We start from the raw sequence: 26,567 nt of genomic DNA on the forward strand, positions 1-26,567 counted from the left end.
GAGATGAGTACCATCAGTAACTGAACAGTGGGCTAAAATGATAGAGGGAAGGCAAGCAAATTAATTCAGTTGCTTTAACAGCAGCTATGTGGCATTGTGAGTTTGTCTTCAAGTCAGCTCCTGTTTGCCTTGATATATTTATCTTTGTGCTCTTTGAAATATGTGACGCTGAACTAATCTACATAGGAAGGTTACATAATCTCCATGTCCCATGAAACTCCATTTTTAGAAAAAGTGATCACATAATTAACACGTACTATTTGTCTCATTAGTGGATTACTCCTTACTCTTCTTCCCTCTCATTAATCATTTCACCACCATTTGTGTCTCCTGAATTGGATTTTTTGATTGATCAAGACATCTCAGACCCCTGCACAACACAAAGTTGTTTTCAAATCCTTCAAGATCCCGCAGCTTGAAAGGAACTGTAGAAACCAGTCCATCAATCACTGTGGTAAAGTGCTCAAAGTGTCTCCCTGATTTGGCAACTCAACCTGCGTTTTAGGGGAAGAAATGCCTTGGGAACAAAAGGTAAAATATTCTCACCAACTTAGCCCACTCAGAGCACAGGGAAGAATCAAGTGTACTATCCACTGCATTACCCAGTGTTCCTCCTAGGAATAAGAAGCAAAGGTGACCACTAGATTTTATAAAAACATGTCTCCATCTCCTTGTACTGGGTTTATTTTCTTCTCTCATCATGCTCTGTTTTTGTTTTTCTGCCTTCCAGAGAGGCCTTCTCTCTACTTTACATCTTGCCATTCTCACAACAATAAAACTCATTCTCTCTTTCTCTAGTTCCCTTTGTTACTCTCAAGGGTTTTCCAAGTGTAATCTCCTGCTGTATTGTATCATAGGCCAAATACTTGTTTGTTATTTTTTATAATGAGACGATGATAGCATTGTCTGGAGGCACAGCTTTTGTGAAACAAGGTGAGACTGGCTCAGGATAACACATTTGTGTCTTTTAAAGTGGTTTTCTTCTAATATCCAAAGAGCTAAACATGACCAGAATAAAGAAGAACTATTTGCCAACATACCATTTTTAATGGAGACTCAAAACATTAAAAAAAAAAAAATCAGAACTGAGCATTGCCAGGAGAGGTCAGACTTGCCATAGAATAGACTTTCTGGGTCTCATATGAAACCTCTACAGACAGAAGCGTGTCCTATGTTCATGGCCTTTCTGGATGTAAATTGGAGTCTCTGACAAACTACAGTGCTTTTCCAAGCTCACCTCTCTAGCCTATGATGAACACTGTCAAATACATTAAGTGAAACACCAAAGCTTAGAGGGTGCTGGGCAACAGAAAATGGTGTCAGTTGGTCTAGCATTCAGACCTCATATTCGTATTGATGGTTCTCCCCCTCCTTGCCTCCTCCCTACTCCCCCTCTGCTGCCCTTATCCTTGGTACCTCTCATTTTGGCTCTGCCTCTCTGGAAGATCCTCTCTGTATCCTCATCCTTTGATGAGTGGTGGCAATGTGTGCCCTGAGCCCTATGCTAAGGTGAGTGGTTTCTTTCAGTGTTCTCAGATTTTCCCCAGCTCAGTCCTCCCTCCTTCTCTGCAGCTTGGTCCTGGTTTCTTCTTGCCGGCGTCTCCAAGCAGCAATGATGGCTTCATCGTCCATTTCTTCCTCTTCCTCCCTGTCAGTGCTTCTCCGATACTGGGACCGCCGTCCAGATGCAAACCTCCCTTCTTCTCTGTTTTCTGTCCTTTCTTTCTCTCCCTCTTCTTCAGACCTCATAAAGCTCTGGGTGAACTTCCTCTTGGCTCCAAATTCAGAGAAGTCTGACTTGGATGACTCTTCCACATCTTCCCAGTCCCTGGACCTGGCCCAATTTGGGGGCTGTGGCTCTGGGGACTCTTCCCTTTCTGAGGGCTCTGGGGTCCGGTGGAAGAAGTAGGGCTCTGGGCTCTCCTCTCGGGAACTTGAGGTCTCGTTGTACGTGGACCTGGAGAACTTGTGCATCTCTCTGCCCTCCCTGGTGGAGGAAGATGAGATCCGTGAAGTGCTTCTTACAGAGTTGCCATTTGCCTCATGGTAGGAGGAGGTGTCCTGTTCCTCTGACTGGGATTTGGAAAACTTGTAACTGGAGGATTTAGACTCTGTCTCCCTGAGCAGGGACGATCTGGTGTACTTCCCCCTGGAACTTCCAGACCAGTCACTTTGGAAAGGAGGTTTTTCCTCTGTCCTGAGGCCACTGAGCCACTTATTAATACTGCTATCCATTTCTTTGCCAGCTCTGCTGCCACTTGCATAGTGATCACAGACAGCCAGGGAGGAGGATGTGTCTGTTTCAGGTTTCTGGGAATTACTGCGGGAAGAATATCGGAAGCTCCCTATGGCACTGTCAGTGTCCTCATCCCCATCACCCACACCATCATCCTCATCTTCCTTGACCTTTTTCTTCTTGAAGAGGGAGCTGCGTTTGTTGTCTGAGGCCAGCTTTTCCATTTTGTACTCGGACATCTTCTCCCTAAGCTCCATCTGCATCTCCTTCTCTTTCCGGCCAAGTTTCTTTAGGTCCACATTGTCAGCAAAGAGGCTGTAGATGGGCTTGCTGGTTCCCCTCACTTTGCTCCTGGAACTTTCGGCGGGTGAGCTCAGTGTGGTGTTGCAGGACAGCACAGACTGCATGTCAGAGCTGGGTCTTGCCTGGCTCTGAGGCAACAGGCAGCCACCCAAGGAGGAGCTGCTCTGTCCACTGAGCATGGAGACTTGGTCATGCCCCAGGCAGCTGGCCGCTGGTACTGCCTTCATGCTTGCAACAGACGGTGAGCGGGACAACAGCAGCATTTCATTTTGCTTCTGAGCAAGGGTCTCGCTGACTACGTTGGCAATCCAGTTCTGGATACTACCAATGGAAATGGTGTCTCCAGGTCCCACTGGCAGGTTAGGCAGGGGTGTGGTGGGGTTGGAGGTTGAACACCCTGCTATGTTGCTTGCAGCCTGAGACAGGTGGGAGCGGTGGCTCTGGGTGCTCAGTACTGATGCCGTGTCCCCATCAGCATTGACTGAGGGGGCTGCAGACCAGAACGCAGACAGGGGAATGCTCCCGCTGGCCGTGGAGCTGTCCGCCTCCCAGCTTGCCATAGACTGGCTCTCCTCCAGCGTCTGCCGGCTTCTCTCCAGCAGCTCCAGCCTCCGTTGTCTCTTCTTAGCCAAGGCCAAGTCCTCCCCCTTGCTGAGCTCCACCACCTCCTCCTTGTTCTCACTGCCCACCTTCTTCTGGTGTTTCAGCTTCCAGGCCTGGTAGGCTGTCAGGCTGACGTCGGAGGGGTTCTTCTTCTCCCCCACTGCCTCCTCTGCACCGGGCTCACTGCTGCTGTCTCCCACTTCCAAGTCTTTCTTGTGAAATCCAAATTGGATTCTCTTGATCTTCCATCTTTCCAGGGCAGTGAGCTTGTCCTTGTTCCTGCTGCAGAAGTTGTAGAAGGAGCTGGCCTCAGAGCCCACGCTCTCCTCATCATCCTCCCGCACCCTGCTCCCTGCTTCTGAGCTCCTGTCCGCCGCCTCCTCTCTTCTGCTCTTGGCGTGGTACCTCCGGGAAGCCTCCTTCTCAATCTCCAGCAGCCTCTCGTTCCACGCGTCCCAGGTGCTCTCTGAGGACATCGAGTCTGTGCGGCGCCTCCCGCCGTGGTCCGGGCGGTTCAGCTCCAGCTGCTGCTTCAGGACCCAGATGTCGTGGCTGCTCACGCTCTCCCAGGCGCTGCTCTCGCTCAGGGTGCGCCGCCGCCTCCCCACCGAGGAGCCAGCGTTGCTCTCCTCCTCCTTCTCCTCCTCCTCCTCCCTTCCCCACCTCCGGTGCCCTTCTGCTTGGTACCTCTCATTTCGGCTCTGCCACTCCTGGATGATCCTCTCCACGTCCTCGTCCTCGTCCTCGAGCTCCTCCCCATCCTGGCCAGAGGAGGCTGAGCGCCGGCCACCTCCATCCTGGGGGACCTTGTCCGAGAGGAGGCCCTGCCCCTTCTTCCACTGCTCGTACAGTTTCTCTTCCTCCTCCTCGTCTATAAGGGTGAGGGGCTTGGAGGCCTGGGTGGCCTTCCCCAGGGAGGAGCCACTCAGGTGGCTGGCGCTGTCGTCCTCCTCTTCCACCGTCAGGGCGTGCACTCTGGCCCCGAGCGTGCTCCCAGTGCCCTCGCCCTCCTCAGCCTCAGCTGATCCCCCCTCCCGGCCATAGTCCCCTTCTCTCTCCTCCATCAGCTTCTCATTGAGCTCCCGCAGCTGCCTCAGGAAGCCGTCGTTGGGGTAGATGGCCCGCTTCTTACGCACGGTCATCAAAGCCTCCAGGATGGCCATGTTGTGGAAGATCATCAGGTAGGCGACCACCAGCACTGCTGACCGGCTGATGCCCATTTCGCTGCTGACCAGGACTTTCCCTGAAGAGAAAACACAAGAGGAAAATGATGTAATGACAGTGGCTTCCTCGTACTGTTCTTGTTTGTTTGTTTTCTTTGGTAAGTGCTGTTTTAATGTGCTGCACTTAAGGTGTTTACTTTGCCTCTGAAGTTCATCCCGGCTCAAGACACAGGAGGGCTGAGCATCACTGACCCCATATTACAGATGGGAGACACCACAGTCCCCACTGGCCCTGTATTTGAAACACTGGAGTGCATTTCTACTTTCTCCTCACAAACCGAGCAACAGAGGGAGGAGAAACACAAGAACAGGGGGAAGGGTGATAAGGCAGAAAAGGAATGAGAGGGTAAGGTAAATGAATCACAGAGAAATAGAATCTTGGTGTTGGGAAGCATCGTAAGTCACATCCTAAACTTGAGAATTCCCTTTACAACATCCCTGATGCTGGATCACCTGTCACACCTGTTATCCGGCCACTGCTGAATGCTTCCAGTGATGGGGAGCTCATTAGCTCACATGGACACATAGACACAACTCACTCCATTTTTGGATCACTCTAGTGCTTCAAAAATTTTTTTACATGTTAGGGAAAAGTATAAATTTCTGTAACAAGCATCCAGTACTCCTGCTCTGACATTATAAAGTCAACTATGAATACATTGTATGAAACAGGGCTTTTATACAAAAATCCTTAAGAAGATTTCTATCATATTCTTCCCGAAATATATATATTTCTCTTTTCCTGGCTATTTTGAGTCCTTCAAACATTATTTGAACATCTTCTCACGTTCCCTTACTATTTTAGCTACTTTCCTCTAGGTCAAAACTTGAATTTATCAGGATTTTTATTTTTTTTTTTAGGAGTTTGTATTCAGGATGGAGCAAGATATTTCAGGTTTGGACTGACTCACTCACATAGAGTAGAGTGGGCCCTTCCCCACCCTTGTTTGGGTCACTGGGGCTTTATTGATGCCATACAAACTTGCAATATGGGTGGATATGTCACACAATGAACTCAAGTTATCTTTTACATCCGTCAACTGAAACCTATAAAACATTTTTTTAAAACTGCAATTAAGTCATGTTCCTTTTAATGTGCAGTCATTTTTAAACTTAAGGATAATTTCACAAATTCCCACTAACATCTTTTGGTGGATGTCTGTTTTTATAGCCTACAGGAGCTTTTGCAAGTCTTGACTCTACCATTCAACAGATCAGTTACCTGCTCCTGGCCTCCTTTTCAGCTTTGCATCCTTCATGAACGTGACAAATATGCCTCCTTATGCCTTCATTGTAATAGCTGTTTAAAATGCAGACTGGGACCACTGGAGACCTTCCTCCCTGCTCTCATCAATCTACTTGCCAACAGTCTTTGGGGATGTTTGCTAAATCAGTTAAAAATCCTCTCTAACAATATGAGATGGGAGGTGACTCTTTTATTATTATATCTTTGCAGCAGTTAAGATCATGTCTTGGTCACACAGGAGGTCAGAAACAGAAAATTCAGGGGACTTGAGGCCCAGTAATGATGAAAGTTGTTATTGCCAAGAGCCAGCAGCCGCTAGAGGGAGGTAAATCAGCAGAGTCAAAGCCACAGGCCGGGGTGTGGTGGCTCATACCTGTAATCCCAGCACTTTGGGAGGACAAGTTGGAGGATCGCTTGAGGCCAGGAGTTTGAGACCAGCCTGGCAACATAGCGAAACCTCGTCTCTAAAAAAAACAAAAACAAAAAACCATGGCAAGCGCCTGTAGTCTCAGCTACTTGGGAGGCTGAGGTGGGAGGATCACTTGAGCCCAGGAGGCTGCAGTGAGTGGTGATTGTCCCAATGCATTCCAGCTCAGGCAACAGAATGAGACCCTGTCTCAAAAATAAACAAACAAGGGTGTGGTGGCTCACATCTGTAATCCCAGCACTTTGGGAGGCCGAGGTGGGCAGATCACTTGAGGCCGGGAGTTCAAGACCAGCCTGGCCAACATGGCAAAACCCTGTCTCTACTAAAAATACAAAAATTAGCTGTGCATGGTGGTGCGTGCCTGTAATTCCAGCTATTCGGGAGGCTGAGGCAGGAGAATCACTTAAACCCAGGAGGCAAAGGCTGCAGTGAGCTGAGATCACACCAGTGCACTCCAACCTGGGCAACAGAGTGAGACTCTGTCTCTAAAAAAAAAAAGAAAAAAGAAAACCAAGCAAAAGCCTTATAAGGAGCATCTACAGAAGCACTTGTCTTTTTTCTCCTCTCATCCTCAGCTCAGGGCTTAGCTGTCCCTTACAAGGACCTCCCCTCCACCCTCTGACCAGGCTACCATATACTGTGGCTAGTCTCTAAGTTTCACTGGTTTTCTTTGGAGGTGGAATCACGAGACCAGCTCACTTCAGGACACTTCAGGACATGACCAGCCAGTCTTCTTCATAGGGGCATCAAATACTACTTAGACTCAGTCTGGTGGAGACCAGGTTGGGATGCCACATTTTTCCTTCTGTGTTCCTAGCACACTGGGACTCCTCTGAGGAGCCTAAAGGGCAGCCAGAGGGACAAGAGAGAGGCTGGGTGGGTGAGACTCAGGGATGTTTGCCCACTTCACCCAGAGCAGCAACAGGATTTTCTGTCTTCTCTGTTAGAGGCAGGCTGATGCTGTATAGATTCTTCTCTGCACAACTCTAGGGGGCCTCTTCACATCGAAATCAAAATATCAAAATATACTTGGGTTATGGTGAAAATTTTCCAACAGTAAAATGGTTTGAGGAAGGTAATGTTTTTCTAATTAGCAGAGTTACCATTTTGATTACCAGCAGGGCTGATTGTGAAGAGGGTCCCTGTTTTTAAAATTTGAAAAGTACAGGCCGGGCGCGGTGGCTCACACCTGTAATCTCAGCACCCTGGGAGGCCGAGGTGGTGGATCACTTGAGATCAGGAGTTTGAGACTGGCCTGGCCAACATGGTGAAACCTTGTCAATACTAAAAATACAAAAATTAGCTGAGCAGTAGTGGTGCGTGCCTGCAATTGCAGCTACTCAGGAGGCTGAGGCCTGAGAATCGCTTGAATCTGGGAGGCAGAGGTAGTGAGCCGAGATCACATTACTGCATTCCAACCTGGGTGACAGAGTGAGACTCTGTCCAAAAAAAGGACCTTCCAAAAAAAAAATTTTTTTTTTTTAAGAGTACAGCTACTGGGGAGAGCGTCAGACTTGAGCAAGACTGGATTTGAATTCTCTACGCTCTCAGTATGCCTTTATATGACAGGCAATTGTGCTATACCCTCCCAATTCGTAATTCCCGCTTTCCTCAGAAGGTATCCCCCTCCACACCCGTATTTGCCCAGAAGCCAACCCACTTGCCACTGTTGATGGAACTCAGGGTACACAAAAGACCAGTATCTGACAAATTCACCAGGAAATTTGGAAATGGGACTGAGGCAGGAAATTAGCTAGTTTAATGTCAGGCCTGTGGATGGCCATTTGCTATCTGAAGTAGAGAGAGAAAGAAGAGGGAAACCAAGAGTCCTGAGATCGTCCAGTCCTTGTTCCAGGCCTGCCCGGCGTGCCAGGCTCCTGTCTTTGGCTTCTTTCCTGCATCTTCAGAATTAATGCCTTTGCTGCTTGTGAAGGAGTTTGAGATGGTTTCCACCCAGTAGCAACCAAGAGAATCTTGATTATTACACCATGCACCATACAAAGTCACCACTTAATCTTCCATAGGTCTCAACTTCCCAGTGTGTACAATGTAAATAACAACACCCCCTCATAGGCTCTTTGTGATTATCATGTAAAACGCCGGCGCCAGGTGTTTCTTTCCCTGTTCTCGTCAAGAACTGACTCCCAAGCATCCTAAAGTAGAGAAAACCACAGGACCTAAGGCTCAGGGAGTAATTCTAGGGATGCCACGAACTCTCTGTGGTGGAGTAGGAAGGACCCACAAAAGCAACAAGCACAGCAACAATAAGGGCCTTTCGCTGCCTGGCAGGGAGAGTGAGGCTGAATCCGGAGGAGATGCCCGCAGGTCCTGGCCCCTGCAAAGGGATCTGGACACTCAGCGCTCCAACCTACGGTCTCTGGCCTGGGTAGCTGAGGCGCTGGCTCCTGGCCAGCATGACCCAGCCCGCCTTGGGTATGCTGCAGGGAAGGTAGTGCCTGGGTTACACACACCCGCGACAGGAAACTTCCTGCTGAGCCCGCGCGGCTCCTGGCACCGACTCCGCCTCCGCGTTTGGGCTGGTTCTTCCTCCCTCCACCCCCAAGGCTGGCTATCGCTTCTGGGATGAGTTCCACATTCTGGGATCTGCCTCATCCGCCCTGGGATGCTGCGGGGGACAGTCGGCTCGTGGCCGTGTCCCCACGCTGGAGCTATTGCGCGCGTACCCGCTCCGCCTCGAGGTCGGCCGGTGCGCGCCAGGACCAGCGAGCGAGGTGGGACACACTCCTTACGCCGCACGACAGACCCATTCAATCCCACATTGGTCAAACGTCCTACACTTTAAAAAGAAGGAGTTTTTTGGCCGGGCGCGGTGGCTTATTGTAATTCCAGCACTTTTGGAGGCCGAGGAGGGCGGATCACCTGAGGTTAGGAGTTCGAGACCACTCTGGCCAATATGGCAAAATCCCGTCTCTACTAAAAATACAAAAATTAGCTGGGCGTGGTAGCGGGAGTCTGTAATCCCAGCTACTCGGGACGCTGAGGCAGAAGAATCGCTTGAACCCAGGAGATGGAGGTTGCAGTGAGCCATAGATGGCACCATTGCACTCTAGACTGGGCAACAAGAGTGAGACTCCACCTCAAAAAAAAAAAAAAAAAAAAAAAAAAAGCAGTTTTTAAGTATTGAAAAAAGGAGAAAACTGAAAACTGTTTATATATATGTGAGTGTGTGTATGTGTGTATATATGTATATGTGTATACGTGTGTATATATACACACACATACCTCTATATATATGTAATTTACACACGCACATACATATACATATTTAAAATATGTGTATTTGGCCAGGCATGGTGGCTCACGCCTGTAATCTCAGCACTTTGGGAGGCTGAGGTGGGAGGATTGCTTGAGCCTAGGAGGTCAAGTCTATAGTGAGCACTCCAGCAGCCTGGGCAACAGAGCTGCATCCTGTCTCTAAAAATAAAAAGTAAAAATAATAAAAGAAAGAAAATATGTGTGCTTGTATTTTCCATTAGAAGTTACCCAACCTGGCCATTGGTGGTGACAGGCAATGCCCTTTCCAGGAAATCATTAACAATATTATTATAGCAATGGCTATAATTTTTAAAGCATTTATTGTGCCAGATGTTGTCCCAAGGGAGTTATTTTATATGCATTTTTAAAACGTTATTCCTCACAGCAACTTTAGGATTTGATATTTTTCTCTTTGTTCTCTGCAGTTCCCAGGGCTAAAGGAAATGGCCCAAGGTCACATTGTATATACAGTGTAGCAAATCCTGGACTCAAACCCAGGTTTCTGGACACCAGATCCTGAACTCTTCCCAGCCAGGCTGTCGGCCCCATTGCATGGGCTCCACCTCTCCTCCCTGAGGCCTATGACCTCTGCAGACTAGTCTCATGTCACTTTTCACTTGGATATAGCAACAGCAGCCCCATAGCTCTACTCTCTACCTTCCTGACTCGGTCTGTTCTCCAAGGTGGAGGGAGGGAGTTTTCTAAAACATAAATCAGATCAAGGTGCCGCTCCAACTTCTTACCCTGGCTTTTAGCTTCCTGTTGGACGGGGGGCCTCTGCCACTTCAACCTTCATCCACCATGCTCATCCACACTGGCCTTTGATTCCTGAACACACCAAGCTTTCCACCTTTGGATCTTTGCACTACTAGTTCTCTTCCGCAGGAATGCTCTTCTTCCAGTTTTCCCATGGCTAGCTCTTTGTCACTTGGCTTAAATGTCCCATTGTCAGAAGGCCTCCTCCCCCATGCTCTCCAAGGAGCTAGTCAGTCACTCTAGCACATTGTTCCAGTTAGTCTCTGCCTCACACTTGTCACCACCTGACATTTTTTTCTCTTTTTTTTTCATTTTCTGTCCCCTCTTACAGTGTAACAGTCAAAGGCTGGAAGTGTTGCCTGTATCTTTCACCACAGTGCCTAGAATAGTAGCTGGCACATGCTAGGCACTCAGTAATTACTTACTGGATGAATGATTATCCTGTCTTTTCTCCTTTTCTTAGAGAAAACGGCTCTCTTAAGACAGATATCCCCCAGACACACCAACTAATCAGGTTTTCATAACATTCCCCACATTGCTTTTCCCCCTGTGGAATTCCAGCAGCCTGGAGCGGGCAGACCCCTCTCACCTCTGTAAGTCAGCAGCGCCTCATCGAGGAACTCAGCCGCCTTCCGGAAATGCTGGGAGATGTCCACCTCAGGAAAGTCATCCACCTCTACACCCAGGTACTGGATCTCCAGGCCAGTGTAGAATTCGGGGCCAGTGTAAACGCCGGTGCCATGCGCAGCATTCAGAATGTGGGTGATTCCCAGCCTCTTCAGCCTCCCCTTGTTCACAGCGACACTCCTGGGGGAAGAGGCAAGGACCTGTTTGCCAGAGTCAGAACTAGAAAGATGTGTCACCACTGTGATGGCGAGCCTGCCTCAGCCAGTCTGGGGCCGCAGCTGAGCAAGTGCCTCCTTTTCTGCCCCTGGTTGTCTGGGGATCACTGCAAATACCGTTACAGAAAGAGTTGATGACTTGGCCTCAGCAAAAGGGAGAAAAGACAGTGAGTTAGGCAGGGAAGGGAGAGATGAAGAGGCCAACAGAGTGATGTGTGAGGAAACCTTTGAATGATCCAGAGACTTCTAGTTTAAAACCCAATGCCTTGGGAATGGACATTCATCAAGGCACAAAAGTGGTAGGCACGAATAATAAAATTAAGTGTATTCTACATTGATATGGCATGCTTATAATTGTCAAAATCCTTTCACATGCATTATTTTATGTTATCCTAACAATAAACTTAAGAAGTAGACAGGGACTCTAGTTTTATTCCCATTTGAAGATTATAAAACTCAATCTGAGAGCTCTTATAACTTCCCAAGATTGTGAAAGGAGAAAAAGACAACAAGAACTAGCGTTTTAGATTTCTAGTTCAGAGCTCTTTTTGCTGTAGCTGAATAAGTGCAGCTTAGTTTGAAGAGGCCCTGAGGACAGGTTGTCCGAGAAGGAACAAAAGCTTTTAGCTGAGGATACCTGGCGATGCCTGGGTTCTTAGTGACCATAAGATGAATGCTTCTGGATCTGAAGATCTATTTAAAGATCACTTAGGTCTTGGTGCCCAGCTCTGAGGATCAAGTTCTAGGCAACTGATTACTCCTTGGTGAAGATAAGACCCACTGTTCAAAGCTGTTTTCCCTATTCCCTCCCCTGAGGCCAAATTTCCTCCTTTGCTTCTGGATATCTGGATAATTACACTGGGAAAACATCTCATTAAGTATTCGATGAGTCAGCAAAAATTTCTTTCACTAATTAACCAAGTGGTAGCAATTATGCATTGGCATCCTAAAGAAATAGGATGTGAGTGAGTTGTTTTTGTTCTGGAAACCGCTGATAAACTTTTAGAAAATAATAGTTTTTGGATTATAAAAACAATGTCTACTTTAGGAAACCTGTACAAGTCAAAGGAAATCTAAAGAAGAAAATAAAAACCTCTTGTAAAAACATCTCCCAGAGAGAAATATTGTTACCATTTTCTCACATTTCTTTCTAACTGTTGTCTATGCAAAAACATGCACACACATCTGTTGCTCAATTAGCAGCACACTGTACATGTCTTCTCTTGTAATCTAATTCTTTCTTACTGTATTGTGAACATTTTCCAATGTTGGTAATTACATATGCATGTCAATATTATTGTCAATGGCTCCTAGTGTCCGGTTCTGTGGTAGCTACAGATGTCATGAGATGGTGAAGTTGGCAAGACTCTGTGGCAGGAAAGGAGGCCCAGAGAAGGCCTTCTTGAGGGACAAGAGAGTCCTGGCAAGAGGGCAAAGGATAAGCAGTCGTGGCAGCATCTTGCCTGGAGACCTCTGAATGCAGGTGGATGGAGGGGCCTTTCTCTGTGCTGGGGCAGGGTAAGTGGCTAGGCAGCTTCATTGTGCTAGATGGACCTATGGGTGCCTTTGGTGAAAGTTGGGGGAGTTTCGTCTGTCTCAGGCACTAACCAGAGGGTTAGGACAAAGGGTCATGAAGAGCAGTCAGACTCACTTCTCAGCTATGAAGACATTGGGCCAGACCTCATCCACCTCATTCCAGGGAGCCTCTTGGCGATCCTGAACCAGGGCCCGCTGTAAGTCCAGGACACAGGGCGTATTATAGAGGCTGGTGTCATCCATCTTCTCCCTGACGCGGTTGTACAGGTCCTCCACCAGCAGCTGTTCAGCAGACTCCAGCATGCCTGGACACTCTGCGTCTGCTCTGACTCCCCGTGGCTTGAGTTCTAGAGGAGACAGGCGACATTCTCATCAGAGAGTTAGGAACATCACGGCCTTCCTTGTTCCTGGGGAGAACATGCTCTTGGCCAGTTTGCTGCCAGGATTCTGGGCATGGACTGAATGCCAGCAGGATCTCCCAGGAAGGACTTTAATTGGGCCCAGGGTACCTGCTGCACTGGCCCAAACACTTGTAATCAGGGTCAGCAAGAAGACTGTATAGATGAGGGTAAAGGGGATCCAATTTCTTTTACTCCCTCCCATGCTTCTCTGAAGCTGGTCAATACTTTTTTAGACCAAGTTCCTTAAGTACTAGGTGTACTTTGATTCATACTTAATAACTCCCACAGTGCCCAGTACAAAGTGGATGCTCAGAAGTGTTTACCGGCCAGGCGTAGTGGCTCACGTCTGTAACCCCAGCACTTTGGTAGGCCAAGGTGGGCAGATGACCTGAGGTCAGGAGTTCAAGACCAACCTGGCCAACATAGTGAAACACTGCCCTACAAAAAATACAAAATTAGCCAAGCGTGGTGGCAAGCGCCTGTAATCCCAGCTACTTGGGAGGCTGAGGCGGGAGAATCACTTGAACCTGGGAAATGGAGGTTGCAGTGAGCTGAGAGTGCGCCATTGCATTCCAGCCTGGGCAAAAAGAACGAAACTCTGTCACAAAAACAAAAACAAAAAAAAACAAAAAAAAGTAGAAGTATTTACCAAATGAGTGAATGGCATTCATTCATAGTATAATTCACTCTGTTTGACTCTTTTACATATGGATTGCAAATAACCCTGGGAAAAGTAAAACTTTCAGCAGTAATTTATGCAATATTACCTTCTAATATACACCTAATTTACTGATTTATTTCTTGTATTGTCTTCTTCCCCCTACTAGAATGTAAGGACCTATGATTCTCAGCCTCCCAGCCCACAGATAGGTGGCAAAGGTTGGCCATGAGCTCTCAATCTAATCTCAAAACGCGACTCAGGGTCTTTCTGACAACAGGTCAGAAAAGCTCAAACTCCAAATGAACTCAAATCCCAATTCACTCACATCTGAGGTGAATCTTTATCTTCTTCTAATAATATATTTGCTCACAATTTATCAAATTTGGGGAAATGTAAGATGTTTTCTTTCTTTAAGTTAGACAAAAATAAGAAAGAACAAAATCGTTCCTCTCACGTGGTAGCCAAAATACTGAATAGAGAGAGAAAAGAAGCTGGAAAGATGTGTCCTCTGTGTTCCCCATAGCCTCTTGCTGGCACCATCTCTTTCCCTGATGGGCAGTCTCTGGGTGGGGGCTGCAGAGAGTCCAGCCACATTTGGAAGGTAGACTTGGTCCAGCCCCTCGTGGAATCTCCTCCTCCCAGGGGTCTGTAAGCAGGGCTTGTTGCTCATGGACTGCAAATCCAGGGAGCCTTGGTTTCTGCCTAGGGCTCAGGATTTCATTTCCCTTCTCTCTTCCCTCCTCTAACCCCCCTGAGGGACCCCCACATCCCTGCATCAGGGCTCAGCTCTAAACGTTCTCTGATCTCCATTTCAAACGCAGAAAGAAGAAAACTCCTGCAATCCCAGAGCTCTATTTTGTTTAAAAATAGGTGAAGTGTTCCTATTTTCTCCACTACCCAGTTTTCTCCCCTGGCTCTCCTGGGGTCTTTCATAGCAAATTCAGCCCGCTCTCCTTCCCTTGTCTACTTAGATGTCTTTCCCTTACTACATATAAAAAATGGGACTCCTGACACCTCATTAAAATACACAGTATTGTCTTCCTCGGCTATTTATCTAGCAGGTTGTTGTTTCCATTTCTTTCCTTTCAATTTAAAAACAAATGTCCCAGCCCTTCACCCCTGATGGCAACTCCTGCTTTCACTAGGTCTCTGGTTCACACTTCAGCCTCTGTAGAGCTTGCCTCTCTCCCTGCCTCAATTTCTTTCTATTACCTGACATTTCTTCAGCGGAAAGTAAAGCCCACACATTTCTCCCCTACACTCTTGGATGTGTGGCATATGCAGACTTTCATGAAAACGGAGGGTTTTCAGCACACAATTTTACCCCTGTAATCACTAGTGAGCATATATTGTTTTTTCTCTCCCTATAGCCCTTCAGCCACTAAGGCTAATGAAACTTAGGTTTGATGCCCCCAGAGAAGGGAAGAATAGAAAAGAGCCAGGAAAAAAAAGGCATTGCACATCTTTTGGTTTCAAACTAGACTGAATGTCCATAGCATTGTATAGACTTGAAAGTGAAGCTTTCAAAGAGAGAAAATGTTTTTTACTTTTTTCTCCCCGCAATTCCTAAAGCTGGACTTTTACTTATCAAGAACCAAAGCCTGGAGAATGGTCCACAGAATGAAGCACAAAGCAGAAATGATGCAGAATGGAAGATTAGGGAAATTTCCAAGCACAAAAGAGGAAGAAAGGACTTTCTAGAGCTATAGTGGTGCCGGGAGCAATTCAGAGAGAACTGGACCAGGGTGAAGACACTGCCTGGGTTAGCGGGCAAGATAACAGAGACCCCAGGTATGGAAGAAAAAGAAAAAAAATCCCCCAAAGCAGATGGGCCTTTGAGAAGATGGGGCCTCCTAGAGTGCCCAAAACAGTGAGCAACAGCAAGTCAAATTTCTGGTTCTATGTGAAGTGTGCAAGAGGTCCAAATGTCCTCTAGAGACCCTGGTGGAGACCCAAATGGGTCAGGGGACCAGGACCAGAGTTAGAATGGACAAAGAGTAGCATGTGATTCTAATAATGAAAGACCAAAGAAAGGATTGTGGCCACCAGCGGTGGTCGCGAGATTAAGCCCAAAGGCCAGCTGGGCCCTGCTTCGTCAGTGTGCACCTTATCCCACTCCACCCCATCTCACCAGAGTTGTGAGGCTACCCAGGGAGAAGGGAGAAGAAAGGGGAAGAAAGAAATTGCAAAAGATTATTTACTTAAAATTGATTAGAGAAAAATTCATCTAATCCAGATAAGTATCTTTGAATGAAATATAATAATATGTTGTCTGCTTCAAAATTTTACTGTGTAAATATTAACATATTTAATATTGGGTGCTCCCCACCCAAGCCTTTCCCTCCTTCCCATGCACCTTCAGTTTGAAGAATCTTTAAGCACTGGCGGAAGTGCAGGTCTAAGTCTAGACTCCCTTGGAAGAGAACCCTCTGGATGCTTCTGGCCATTTCTTGGGCTCTCAGGTCTGTGCCTCTGCCATAAGCCACCTCAGGACCCCTGAGGTAACCAAAAATTGAGCAGGAGGCCCTAGGGACAGATTGGTGCTGCCTCTCTGGTTGTCCCTGTTCACACTGATGCATAATTATTTCCACTTCCGTCCTACCAAAGTTGAGGAGGTGGGGTTGGCAGAACTGCCTTCTGCAGATCTGCTCTTCCTAACGTGATGGGCACCACCTGAGAGGCACATTGACATCTTCCAATGGCCCCCCTCTAAGGGTCTCCAGATGACCACTGGACTTTGCTTCCACACAGCTTTTGATTGCATTACCTTCATTGATGATCTGTTTGGCTGCAATGGCTGAGGAGAGGTGAATGGGTTCCATGAAAATGCTTTCTGTTTCTGCATCTGAGACCATCGAATACCTAAGGGAAGAGGATATTCATGTGAGATAAGCCTGCAGCATCTGAATTGAAGGCATTCTTTTAGATGAGAAACCTGGTTTTGATTTTAGCAACAAGTGGGAAACAATGAGTGATCAAGGCAAAGCCTTCCTAAGTTTAAGGACCCGAGAATACAGAACACTGGGTATCATGTGACTCAGATGCCCACCTATTTTCAGATCACGGTTGGCACTGATGGTGTCTGATGTTTAATGACATGGTGGTCTATGTTGTGGAGGCAAGAGCGTACGTCTGTGCTTGGAGGAACCCACCCTGATGTGGCTTCACTTTCTTGGATGTCCCGCTGCTCATTTTAAAAATTTTGTCTCCTTTTCCTCTGCTATCAATCTACAGGGTGTACTTAATTATGCCTCTGCCAGTCTTCTGCTGGACTGCTGGGCTGAATAGGTTGCCACCACTCTTTCTGTTCCCTCTGTTCTCCATTCCTTCTCCCTGTTTGTAAGGGAATGGGCTAATGATGAAGAACTGGCATAGCACCAAGTGAAATGCTAAAGATGAACTCAAATGCATGCGTACTGATTCTGAGCACATGAAATCAAGAGTCAGGTTGAGCCCAGGGATGCAGAGAAAGTAACTTGGGTAAATGTCAAGGCAATTTCCCAAAAATAATTCAGTGCAGTTGTCAAAAGAGATCTTTAGGAACATGGAGACTCTAGAGCAGAGACAAGACTTGGGACTGCACTATGGCGGTGGGGATGGGACCACACCATAGTTCACTAGTAAACAACTTTCTAGTGAGTTGTCCTATTCTCCAGGTGTCCAGATGAGCTTTGGGTCATTTTCTTTTTTCTGCTTAGTCTTTCCTTTAGGTCCATAGAGGGAGGATTTAATGGATACCATTTGTGAGTGCTTTCTATGAATTTAATTCTGACAAACTCTCCACAAATTAGGTATTATTTTTATTCCTGCATTACCGATGAGAAAATTGTGGCTCAGAAAGGTTAAGAAAATTGCCTAAGACAGTAACTAAATGGCAGGGCTAAGTTGAGAACATAGGGCAGTACTGCTGTAGGTCCAGTGTTCTCTCCACAATACCCAGATACCATTTAGATTAGAACAGCAAGGTGGATTTGTTGGTGGAAGCAACCCCAGCTGGATTCCCAGACTCAATGCAGACTTTGACAGGTAAGTACTTAAGAAATGCTTTATAGGAAGCCTAGATGCATGGATGAATTATGCTGAGTAAAGTTGAGTTGAGCAGAATCCTGATGAGCTGAACAAAGCTAACTTGAGCTGAGACAAGTTGAGATTGAATTAAGTTGAATTGATTAGCAGAACAATTCTCATGTGCATCCACAACATCAGAGTCCACCCTAGGGAGAATGGTGTGCTCAGTGTCAGCAAGGCCAATGCTCTTGCCAGGAGAAAGAAGTAGCCTGGGACTCTACCCAGGACATGGCCAGACCTGCCTAGGCAACCTCAGGGACAGCATGATGTGGCATCATCATCCATAGTATCTGAGAGTTTTCTGATAGCAGTTGTGCTGGCTCATTCTTATTCTAGCACCAAGTACTCCTGTGACCAAAAATGCATTTTCAAATATGCATGACTGGCGAGTGGGGGTGGATTAAGGGTGAGCTTTGTTCACTAGAGGCTGCATGGGCAGGTCTGGCCATATCCTGCGTAGATTCACAGGCTACTTCTTTCTCCTGGCAAGGTTATTTCCTTCTCTATGGCCTGGCTGACACTGGGCACAGCATTCTCCTGAAGTTGGACAACAATTTGTGGATGGTTACTACAAAATAATTGTTCTGCTAATCAACTCATTTTTTTATATTTCAATAGGTTTTTGGGGAACAGGTGGTGTTTGGTTACATGGACATGTTCTTTAGTGGTGATTTCTGAGAGTTTGGTGCACCCATCACCGGAGCAATGTACACTGTATCCAATGTGTAATTTTCTATCCCTCACCCCCTCCCATCCTTCCCCCAAGTCCCCAAAGTCCATTGTATCATTCTTATGCCTTTGCCTCCTCATACCTTAGCTCCTGCTTATAAGTGAAAACATACAATGTTTGGTTTCCCATTCCTGAGTTACTTCACTTACAATAATGGTCTCCAATTCCATCCAAGTTGCTGCAAATGCCATTATTTTAGACCGTTTTATGGCTAAGTATTATTCCATAGCATATATATATGTGTGTATGTGTGTATATATATATATGCGTCACATTTTCTTTATCCACTTGTTGACTGATGGGCATTTGGGCTGGTTCCATGTTTTCACAATTGCGAACTGTGCTGCTATAAACATATGCGTGCAAGTCTTTTTCACGTAATGACTTCTTTTCCTCTGGGTAGATACTCAGGAGTGGAATTGCTGGATCAAATGGTAGGTCTACTTTTAGTTTTTTAAGGAACATCCCTACTGTTTTCAATAGTGGTTGTACTAGTTTACATTCCCACAGGCAGTGTAAAAGTGTTCCCTTTGCACCACATCCATGCCAACATCTATTATCTTTTGATTTTTAAATTACGGCCATTCTTGCAAGAGTAAGATGGTATCGCATGTGGTTTTGATTTGCATTTCCCCGATAATTAGTGATGTTGAGCATTTTTTAATATGTTTGTTGTTAACCATTGTGTATGTTCTTTTGAGAATTATCTATTCATGTCCTTAACCCACTTTTTGACGGGATTATCATTTTTTTCTTGCTGATTTGTTTGAGTTCCTTGTAAAATCTGTATATTAGTCCTTTGTTGGATGCATAGTTTGCAAAGATTTTCTCCCACTCTGTGGGTTGGCTGTTTACTCTGCTGAATATCTCTTTTGCTGTGCAGAAGCTTTTTAGTTTAATTAAGTCCCATCTATTTATCTTTGTTTTTGTTGCATTTGCTTTTGGGTTCTTGGTCATGAAGCCTTTGCCTAAGCCAATGCCTAGAAGGGTTTTTTTGATGTTATCTTCTAGAATTTTTATGGTTTCAGGTCTTAGATTAAAGTCTTTGATCCATCTTGTGTTAATTTTTGCATAAGGTGAGAGATGAGGATCCAGTTTCATTCTTCTACATGTAGCTTGCCAACTAGCCCAGCACCATTTGTTGAATATGGTGTCCTTTCCCCACTTTATGTTTTTGTTTGCTGTGTTGAAGATCGATTGGCTGGAAGTATTTGGCTTTATTTCTGGGTTCTCTATTCTGTTCCATTGGTCTATGTGCCTATTTTTATACCAGTACCATGCTGTTTTGGCGACTGTAGCCTTATAATATAGTTTGAAGTCAGGTAATGTGATGCCTACAGATTTGCTCTTTTTGCTTAGTCTTGCTTTGGCTATGTAGGCTCTTTTTTGGTTCCATATTAATTTTAGAATTTTTTTTCCAGTTCTGTGAAGAATGACGATGGTATTTTGATGGGAATTTCACTGAATTTGTAGTTTGGTTTTAGCAGTACGCTCATTTTCACAATATTGATTCTACCTATCCATGAGCATGGGATGTGTTTCCATTTGTTTGTGTCATCTATGATTTCTTTCAACAGTGTTTTCTAGCTTTCCTTGTAGAGGTCTTTCACCTTCTTGGTTAGGTATATTCCTAAACATTTTTTTTTTTGCAGCTGTTTTAAAAGGGGTTGAGTTCTTGATTTGACTCTCAGCTTGTTCATGTTGGTGTATAGCAGTGCTACTGATTTGTGCACCTTGATTTTTTAACCTGAGACTTTGCTGAATCCATTTATCAGATGTAGGAAGTTTTTGGATGAGTCTTCAGGTTTTTCTAGGTATATGATCATATCATCAGCGAACAGTGACAGTCTGACTTCCTCGTTACCGATTTGCATGCCCTTATTTCTTTATCTTGTCTGATTGCTCTGGCTGGGACTTCCAGTATTATATTGAATAGAAAAGGTGAAAGTGGACATCTTTGTCTTGTTCCAGTTCTCAGGGGGAATGCTTTCAACTTTTCCTTGTTTAGTATAATGTTGGCTGTGTGTTTGTCATAGATGACTTTTATTACCTTAAGGTATGTCCCTTCTATGCCAATTTTGCTGAGGATTTTAAGCATAAAGCAATGCTGAATTTTATCAAATACTTTTTCTGTATCTATTGAGATGGTCATGTGATTTTTGTTTTTAATTCTGTTTATGTGGTGTAACACATTTATTGACTTGCAGGGTTAAACCATCCCTGCATCCGTGGTATAAAAGCCACTTGATCATGATGGATCATGGATTATCTTTTTATTATGCTGTTGGATTCAGTTAGCTAGTATTTTGTTGAGGATTTTTGCCTCTATGTTCATCAGGGATATTGGTCCGTGGTTTTCCTTTTTTGTTATGTCCTTTTCTGGTTTTGGTATTAGAGTGATACTAGCTTCATAGAATGATTTAGGGAGGATTCCCTCTTTATCTTTTGGGATAGTTTCAATAAGATTAGTACCAATTCTTCTTTGAATGTTTGATAGAATTTAGCTGTGAACCCATCTGGGCCTGGACTTTTTATGTGTGTATGTGCAATGTTTTTATTACCAGTTTAATCTTGCTGCTCGTTATTGGTCTGTTTCAGAGTTTCTATTTCTTCCTAGTTTAATGTAGGAGGGCTGTGTATTTCCAGGAATTTATCCATCTCCTCTAGGTTTTCTAGTTTGTACATGTAAAGGTGTTCATAGTAGCCTTGAACAATCTTTTGTATTTCTTTGGTATCAGTTGTAATATCTCCTGTTTCATTCTAATTGAGTTTATTTGGCCCTTCTCTCTTCTTTTCTTGGTTAATCTCACTAATGATCTATCAATTTTGGTTTATCTTTTCAAAGAAACAGTTTTTTGTTTCATTTAACTTTTGTATTTTGTTTGTTTGTTTGTTGGCTTCAATTTCATTTAGTTCTGCTCTGGCCTTTGTTATTTCTTTTCTTCTGCTGGGTTTGGATTTGGTTTGTTCTTGTTTCTCTAGTTTCTTGAGGTGTGACCTTAGATTGTCTATTTGTGCTTATTCAGACTTTTTGATGAAGGCATTCATTGCTATGAACTATTCTCTTAGTCCTGCTTTTGCTGTATCCCAGAGGTTTTGATAGGTTGTGTTACTATTATCATTTAGTTCAAATAATTTTTTAATTTCCATCTTGATTTCATTGTTGACTCAATGATCATTCAGGAACAGGTTATTTAATTTCCACGTATTTGCATGGTTTTGAGGGTTCCTTTTGGAGTTGATTTCCAATTTCATTCCACTGTGGTCTGAGAAAGTACTTGATATAATTTCAATTTTCTTAAATTTGTTGATACTTGTTTTGTGGCCTCTCATATGGTCTATCTTGGAGAATGTTCCATGTGTTGATGAATAAAATGTATATCCTGCAGTTGGTGGGTAGAATGTTCTGAAAATATCTGTTAAGTCCATTTGATCTACGGTATAGTTTAAGTCCATTGTTTCTTTGTTGACTTTCTGTCTTAATGATCTGTCTAGTGCTGTCAGTGGAGTACTGCAGTTCCCCACTATTATTGTGTTGCTGTCTATCTCATTTCTTAGGTCTAGTAGTAATTGTTTTATAAATTTGGGAGCACCAGTGTTAGGTGCATATATATTTAGGACCGTGATATTTTTTCCATTGGACTAGTTCTTTTATCATTATATAATGTCCCTCTTTGTCTTTTTTAACTGTTGTTACTTTAAGGTCTGTTTTATCTGATATAAGAATAGCTACTCCTGCTTGCTCTTGGTGTCCATTTGCATGGAATATCTTTTTCCACCCTTTTGCCTTAAGTTTTTGTGAGTCCTTATGTGTTAGGTGAGTCTCCTGAAGACAGCAGATACTCGGTTGGTGAATTCTTATCCATTCTGCCATTCTGTCTCTTTTAAGTGGAGCATTTAGGCCAGTTACATTCAACATTCCTATTGAGATGTGAGATACTATTCCATTAATCATGCTAATTGTTGCCTGAATACCTTTTTTTTTCATTGTGTTATTGTGTTATAGGCCTTGTAAGATTTGTGCTTTAAAGAAGTTCTATTTTGGTGTATTTTGAGGTTTTGTTTCGAAATTTAGAACACCTTTTAGCAGTTCTTGTTGTGCTGGCTTGGTAGTGGCAAATTCTCTCAGCATTTGTTTGTCTGAAAAATACTATCTTTCCTTCATTTATGAAGCTTAGTTTTTGCTGGATACAAAACTCTTGGCTGACAACTCTTTTATTTAAAGACATTAAAGATAGGAACCCAATCCATTCTAGATTGTAGGGTTTCTGCTGAGAAATCTGCTATTAATCTGATAGGTTTTCCTTTATAATTTACTTGATGCTTTTGCCTCACAGCTCTTAATATTCTTTCCTTTGTCTTGACTTTAGATAACGTGATGACTATATGCCAGGTGATAATCTTTTTGCAATGAATTTCCTGGGTGTTCTTTGAGCTTCTTGTATTTGAATGTTTAGATCTCTAGCAAGGCCAGGGAAGTTCTCCTTGATTATTCCCTCAAGCAAGTTTTCCAAATTTTAGATTTCTCTTCTTTCTCAGGAACACCAATTATTCTCAGGTTTGGTCATTTAACATAATTCTAAACTTCTTGGAGGCTTTGTTCATCTTTCAAAAATTCTTTTTTCTTTGTCTTTGTTGGATTGGGTTAATTTGAAAACCTTGTGTTAGGAAATAAAAAGGAAGAGAGCAATGGAGAGAAAGCAACTCAATGGCCAAACAGGTTTATTCACAGGAATAAGCCTGCAAGGGGTCTCCGTCAGGAATCTGGTTGAGACCCTGATAGCTTAAAGCTGAGGTTTTTATAATAAAGTTTCTACAGGAGAGGGGTTGGGAAAGTGCTGGCAGGTTGGAACTGTAAGGGGCTGGGAAAGGATGTGGTAAGGGCCAGTCAGGCTTTGTTGTGGTGAGGGTTGTTATGCTCCGTTAAAGGTACCGGTGAGGTTGATATTTGCTTTGTTTCTGGGAATACTGTCACCAAGGTAGAAAACACAATCACCAAGGTAGAAAAATGGCATTACTATTGTTAATTCTCACACCTTGTCTTTGAGCTCTTAAGTTCTTTCTTCTACTTGTTTGATTTTGTTGAAACTTTCCAGTGTATTTTGTATTTCCCTAAGTGTGTCTTTCATTTCCAGAAGTTGTGATTTTTTTTTTTTGTTGATGCTATCTATTTTTCTGGAGTTTGTTTTGTTCATATCCTGTATTATTTCTCAAATTTCTTTAAGTTGATTTTCACCTTTCTCTGGTGCCTCCTTGAGTTGCTTAATAATCGACCTTCTGAATTCTTTTTCTGGAAATTCAGAGATTTCTTCTAGGTTTGGATTCATTGCTGGTGAACTAATGTGATCTTTTGGGGGTGTTAAAGAACCTTGCTTTGTCATATTGGCAGAATTGTTTTTCTGGTTCCTTCTCATTTGGCTAGACTATGTCAGAGGAAAGATCTGGGGCTCAAGGGCTACTGTTCAGATTCTTTTTTCTCATGTGATGTTCTCTTGATGTGGTGCTCTCCTCCTTCCACTAGAGATGGGGCTTCCTGAGAGCTGGACTACAGTGACTGTTATTGCTCTTCTGGGTCTAGCCACCCAGTGGAGCTACCAGGGCTTCAGGCTTGTACTGGGGAGTGTCTACAAAGAATCCTGTGGTGTGATCCACCTTCAGGTCTCTCAGCCATGGATACCAGTACCCGCTCCAGTGGAGGTAGTAGGGGAGTGAAATGGACTCTGTGAGGGTCCTTGGTTATAGTTTTGTTTAGTGCACTGGTTTTCTCAAATGCTGGTTATGGTAGCAGCGAAGTTGTCATGTGGACAGACTCAGGACCTCTGGTTAGCCAGGATGTTACAGGCGGTAGAATTAGCTGTTGTTTTCTCCTTTCTTAGAGCAGCATTGTTCTTTTATGAGTTGTTGTAATGGCTTGAGCTGGTTGACCTCCAGCCAGGAGGTGGCACCTTCAGGAATGCATCAGCTGCGGTAGTATGGGGGGAAACAAACTTGTCCTAAGGTCTTCTGGATAAATATTCAGGTTTCTCAGGTGATGGGTGAGGCCATAGAGCTCCCAAGAGATTATGTCTTTTGTCTTTGGCTACCAGGGCATGTACAGAAAGACCATAAGGTGGGGGCAAAGTTAGGTGTGTCTGAGCTCAGACTCTCCTTGGATGGGGCTTGCTGTCGGGGATGGAGGGTGTGGTTCTCAGGCCAAAGGAGTTATGTTCCCAGGGGGATTGTGGTTGCCTCTGCTGCATCGTGCAGGTTGCCAGGGAAGTGCGGGTAAAGCTGGCAGTGGGCGCCTCACCCAGCTCCCACACAGCCAGCAAGGCCAGTCTCACTTTCACTGTGCCCCACCAACAGCACTGAGTTTATATTTAGGCAGCCGGTAAGCAGGGATGAGATCTTGCCCCAGGCTATAAGCCTCCCTGAGGAGAAAGCAAGCAGAGCTTTCAGGCCCTGCCACTACCCCACTGTGGTGGCTTCTGTGCTCTTGTTTGCACTTCCTGTTTGCCATTCCCCCATCCCCATTCTGCCCTGGACAATTTACACTTGGTTGAAATTATTACAAAGTTCAGCTGGAAATTTCCTTCTCCCTGTGGGCCTTCTCCAATACCCCTGGCTGCCCTCCCCAAGGACCCCTGTGAGATAAAGTCAGAAATGGCTTCCCCGGGGACTGAGGGTGCTTACAGGGCTCTTCCTGCTGCTTCTTCTACTTTTATATGTTTCTCAGCTCTCTAAATTCATTTCACCTCTAGGAAAGGTTAAATCCTTCTCCTGTGATCTGGATTTTCAGGTTCCCCAGTGAGGATGTGTGTTTGGAGGCAGACTTTCCCCTTCTCACACTTTGGGCATTCACGGTTTTTTGGCTATCTCATGATGTTTGCAGCAGCAAGCTGCTTCTTTGAAAGGGTCTGTGAATTGTTTCAGTTTTCCTGGTATGTTCCTGTGGTAGTTCTTGGAGCAAAGGTTCATGATGTGAGTCTCTATGTGCTGTTCTGTTCATCCAAGTGGGAGCTGCAAGTTAGTCCTGCCTCCTATCTGCCATTTTTCCCCCCATAAAATGGCTAATCAACTGAATTTAATTCATTTCCAAATTATCTTGGATGTTAAAACTAGAGAGGCCTTTAGAGATCTCATTGCTTGGTGAAGATAATAGAGTTTTACGATAGCAGTTGTGTTGGCTCATTTCCATTCTAGCACCAAGTACTTTCTGTGACCAAAAGATGCATTTTCAAACTAGCATTATTGGGGAGTGCGGGTGGATTAAGGGTAAAGCTCATGGGATATTATCTTTGGATGTTAAAACTAGAGAGATCTTTGGAATCTCATTACTTGGTGAAGACAGTAAAGACTTAAACACCTAGTGGGTGTGGCAGTGAGCTCTATAAAGGTACAGATTAGGTGGATTAGGTGGTCTTATTTACCTGTGTCTCTAGCAGATGGAAGGGGATCAGTCAGAGCTTGATGACTGAGTGAGTGGATGTACAGACTGATGGGTAGATGGATGAAGAGCTGGATGTCCGGATGAATGGATGGACTGTGGTAAGGCTGGGCCAGATGTCCACATACAACCTAAGGGATCAAACCTGATGATTTCCAAGGCCCTGTAGTCTCTGGCCCTTCCTCCTCCCCGGCCTCAACTTGCACTGGGTTCTCTTTGGTTCACTCCTTTCCAGTACACTGGTCTTCTTTTGGCTGTCATTCTCACCAAGTTCCTCTCTGCCTAGGGACTTTGTAGAAGTCCATTTCTGCAGCCTGATGGTTAGTCCTCTCCTGCTTCCCCCATTTTTCAGATTTTAGTTCAATCATCCCTTCTTTAGGGAAGTCTTCCTTGATCTTGCACCATACACCTGTTTTTATGGCACTTCTATCAGATGCAATTTTACACTTATTTATGAAATCATTTGATAAATATTGGTCTCCTATACTAGATCATACCCTCTATGAAGGCAAGGACCATGACTGGGTATTTTGTTGACCATTGTGTTCCTAGCACCTAGGAGAATGTCTGGCACACAGTAAATGTTTAATAGATAATTTCTGACTCACTGACTGAATTTGTCTTCAATAGTACTATACTTAAGGGAATGTGGCAGTTACAACAATCAGCAATAAGATCTATCAAGTGTTTGCTGCATGCTCATCATTTTACTGGGACACCAGTAGTAAGCCTCAAAGCAAAAGCAGGATCTTGGCTGTGTCCTCTCCATGCCTACTCTCTGCCCTTCAGAGGCCAAGATGTATACAATATCTGAGGCCTATGTTAGCAATTAG

At 44.7% G+C, this 26,567-nt stretch overlaps 1 protein-coding gene across 2 annotated transcripts in view; it reads right to left on the reverse strand.

The window, feature by feature from the left end:
- Positions 1-990: 990 nt before the first annotated feature.
- Positions 991-26,567, reverse strand: part of STYXL2 (serine/threonine/tyrosine interacting like 2) — a 44,493-nt gene continuing 18,916 nt past the window's right edge. Inside the window, exons 3-6 of one of the 2 annotated variants that reach the window (XM_054452674.1) lie at positions 16,278-16,372; positions 12,564-12,795; positions 10,660-10,877; positions 991-4,385 (exon numbers count right to left, since the gene is read on the reverse strand). In XM_054452674.1, the coding sequence (XP_054308649.1) occupies positions 1,549-4,385; positions 10,660-10,877; positions 12,564-12,795; positions 16,278-16,372 (3,382 nt within the window). In that variant the 3' untranslated portion in view covers positions 991-1,548. The remainder of the gene's footprint in view (positions 4,386-10,659; positions 10,878-12,563; positions 12,796-16,277; positions 16,373-26,567) is intronic. The other variant, XM_063649317.1, reaches the window with a different exon arrangement.

Source organism: Pongo pygmaeus, chromosome 1, assembly GCF_028885625.2.
Source record: "Pongo pygmaeus isolate AG05252 chromosome 1, NHGRI_mPonPyg2-v2.0_pri, whole genome shotgun sequence".
Classification (NCBI taxonomy): domain Eukaryota; kingdom Metazoa; phylum Chordata; class Mammalia; order Primates; family Hominidae; genus Pongo; species Pongo pygmaeus.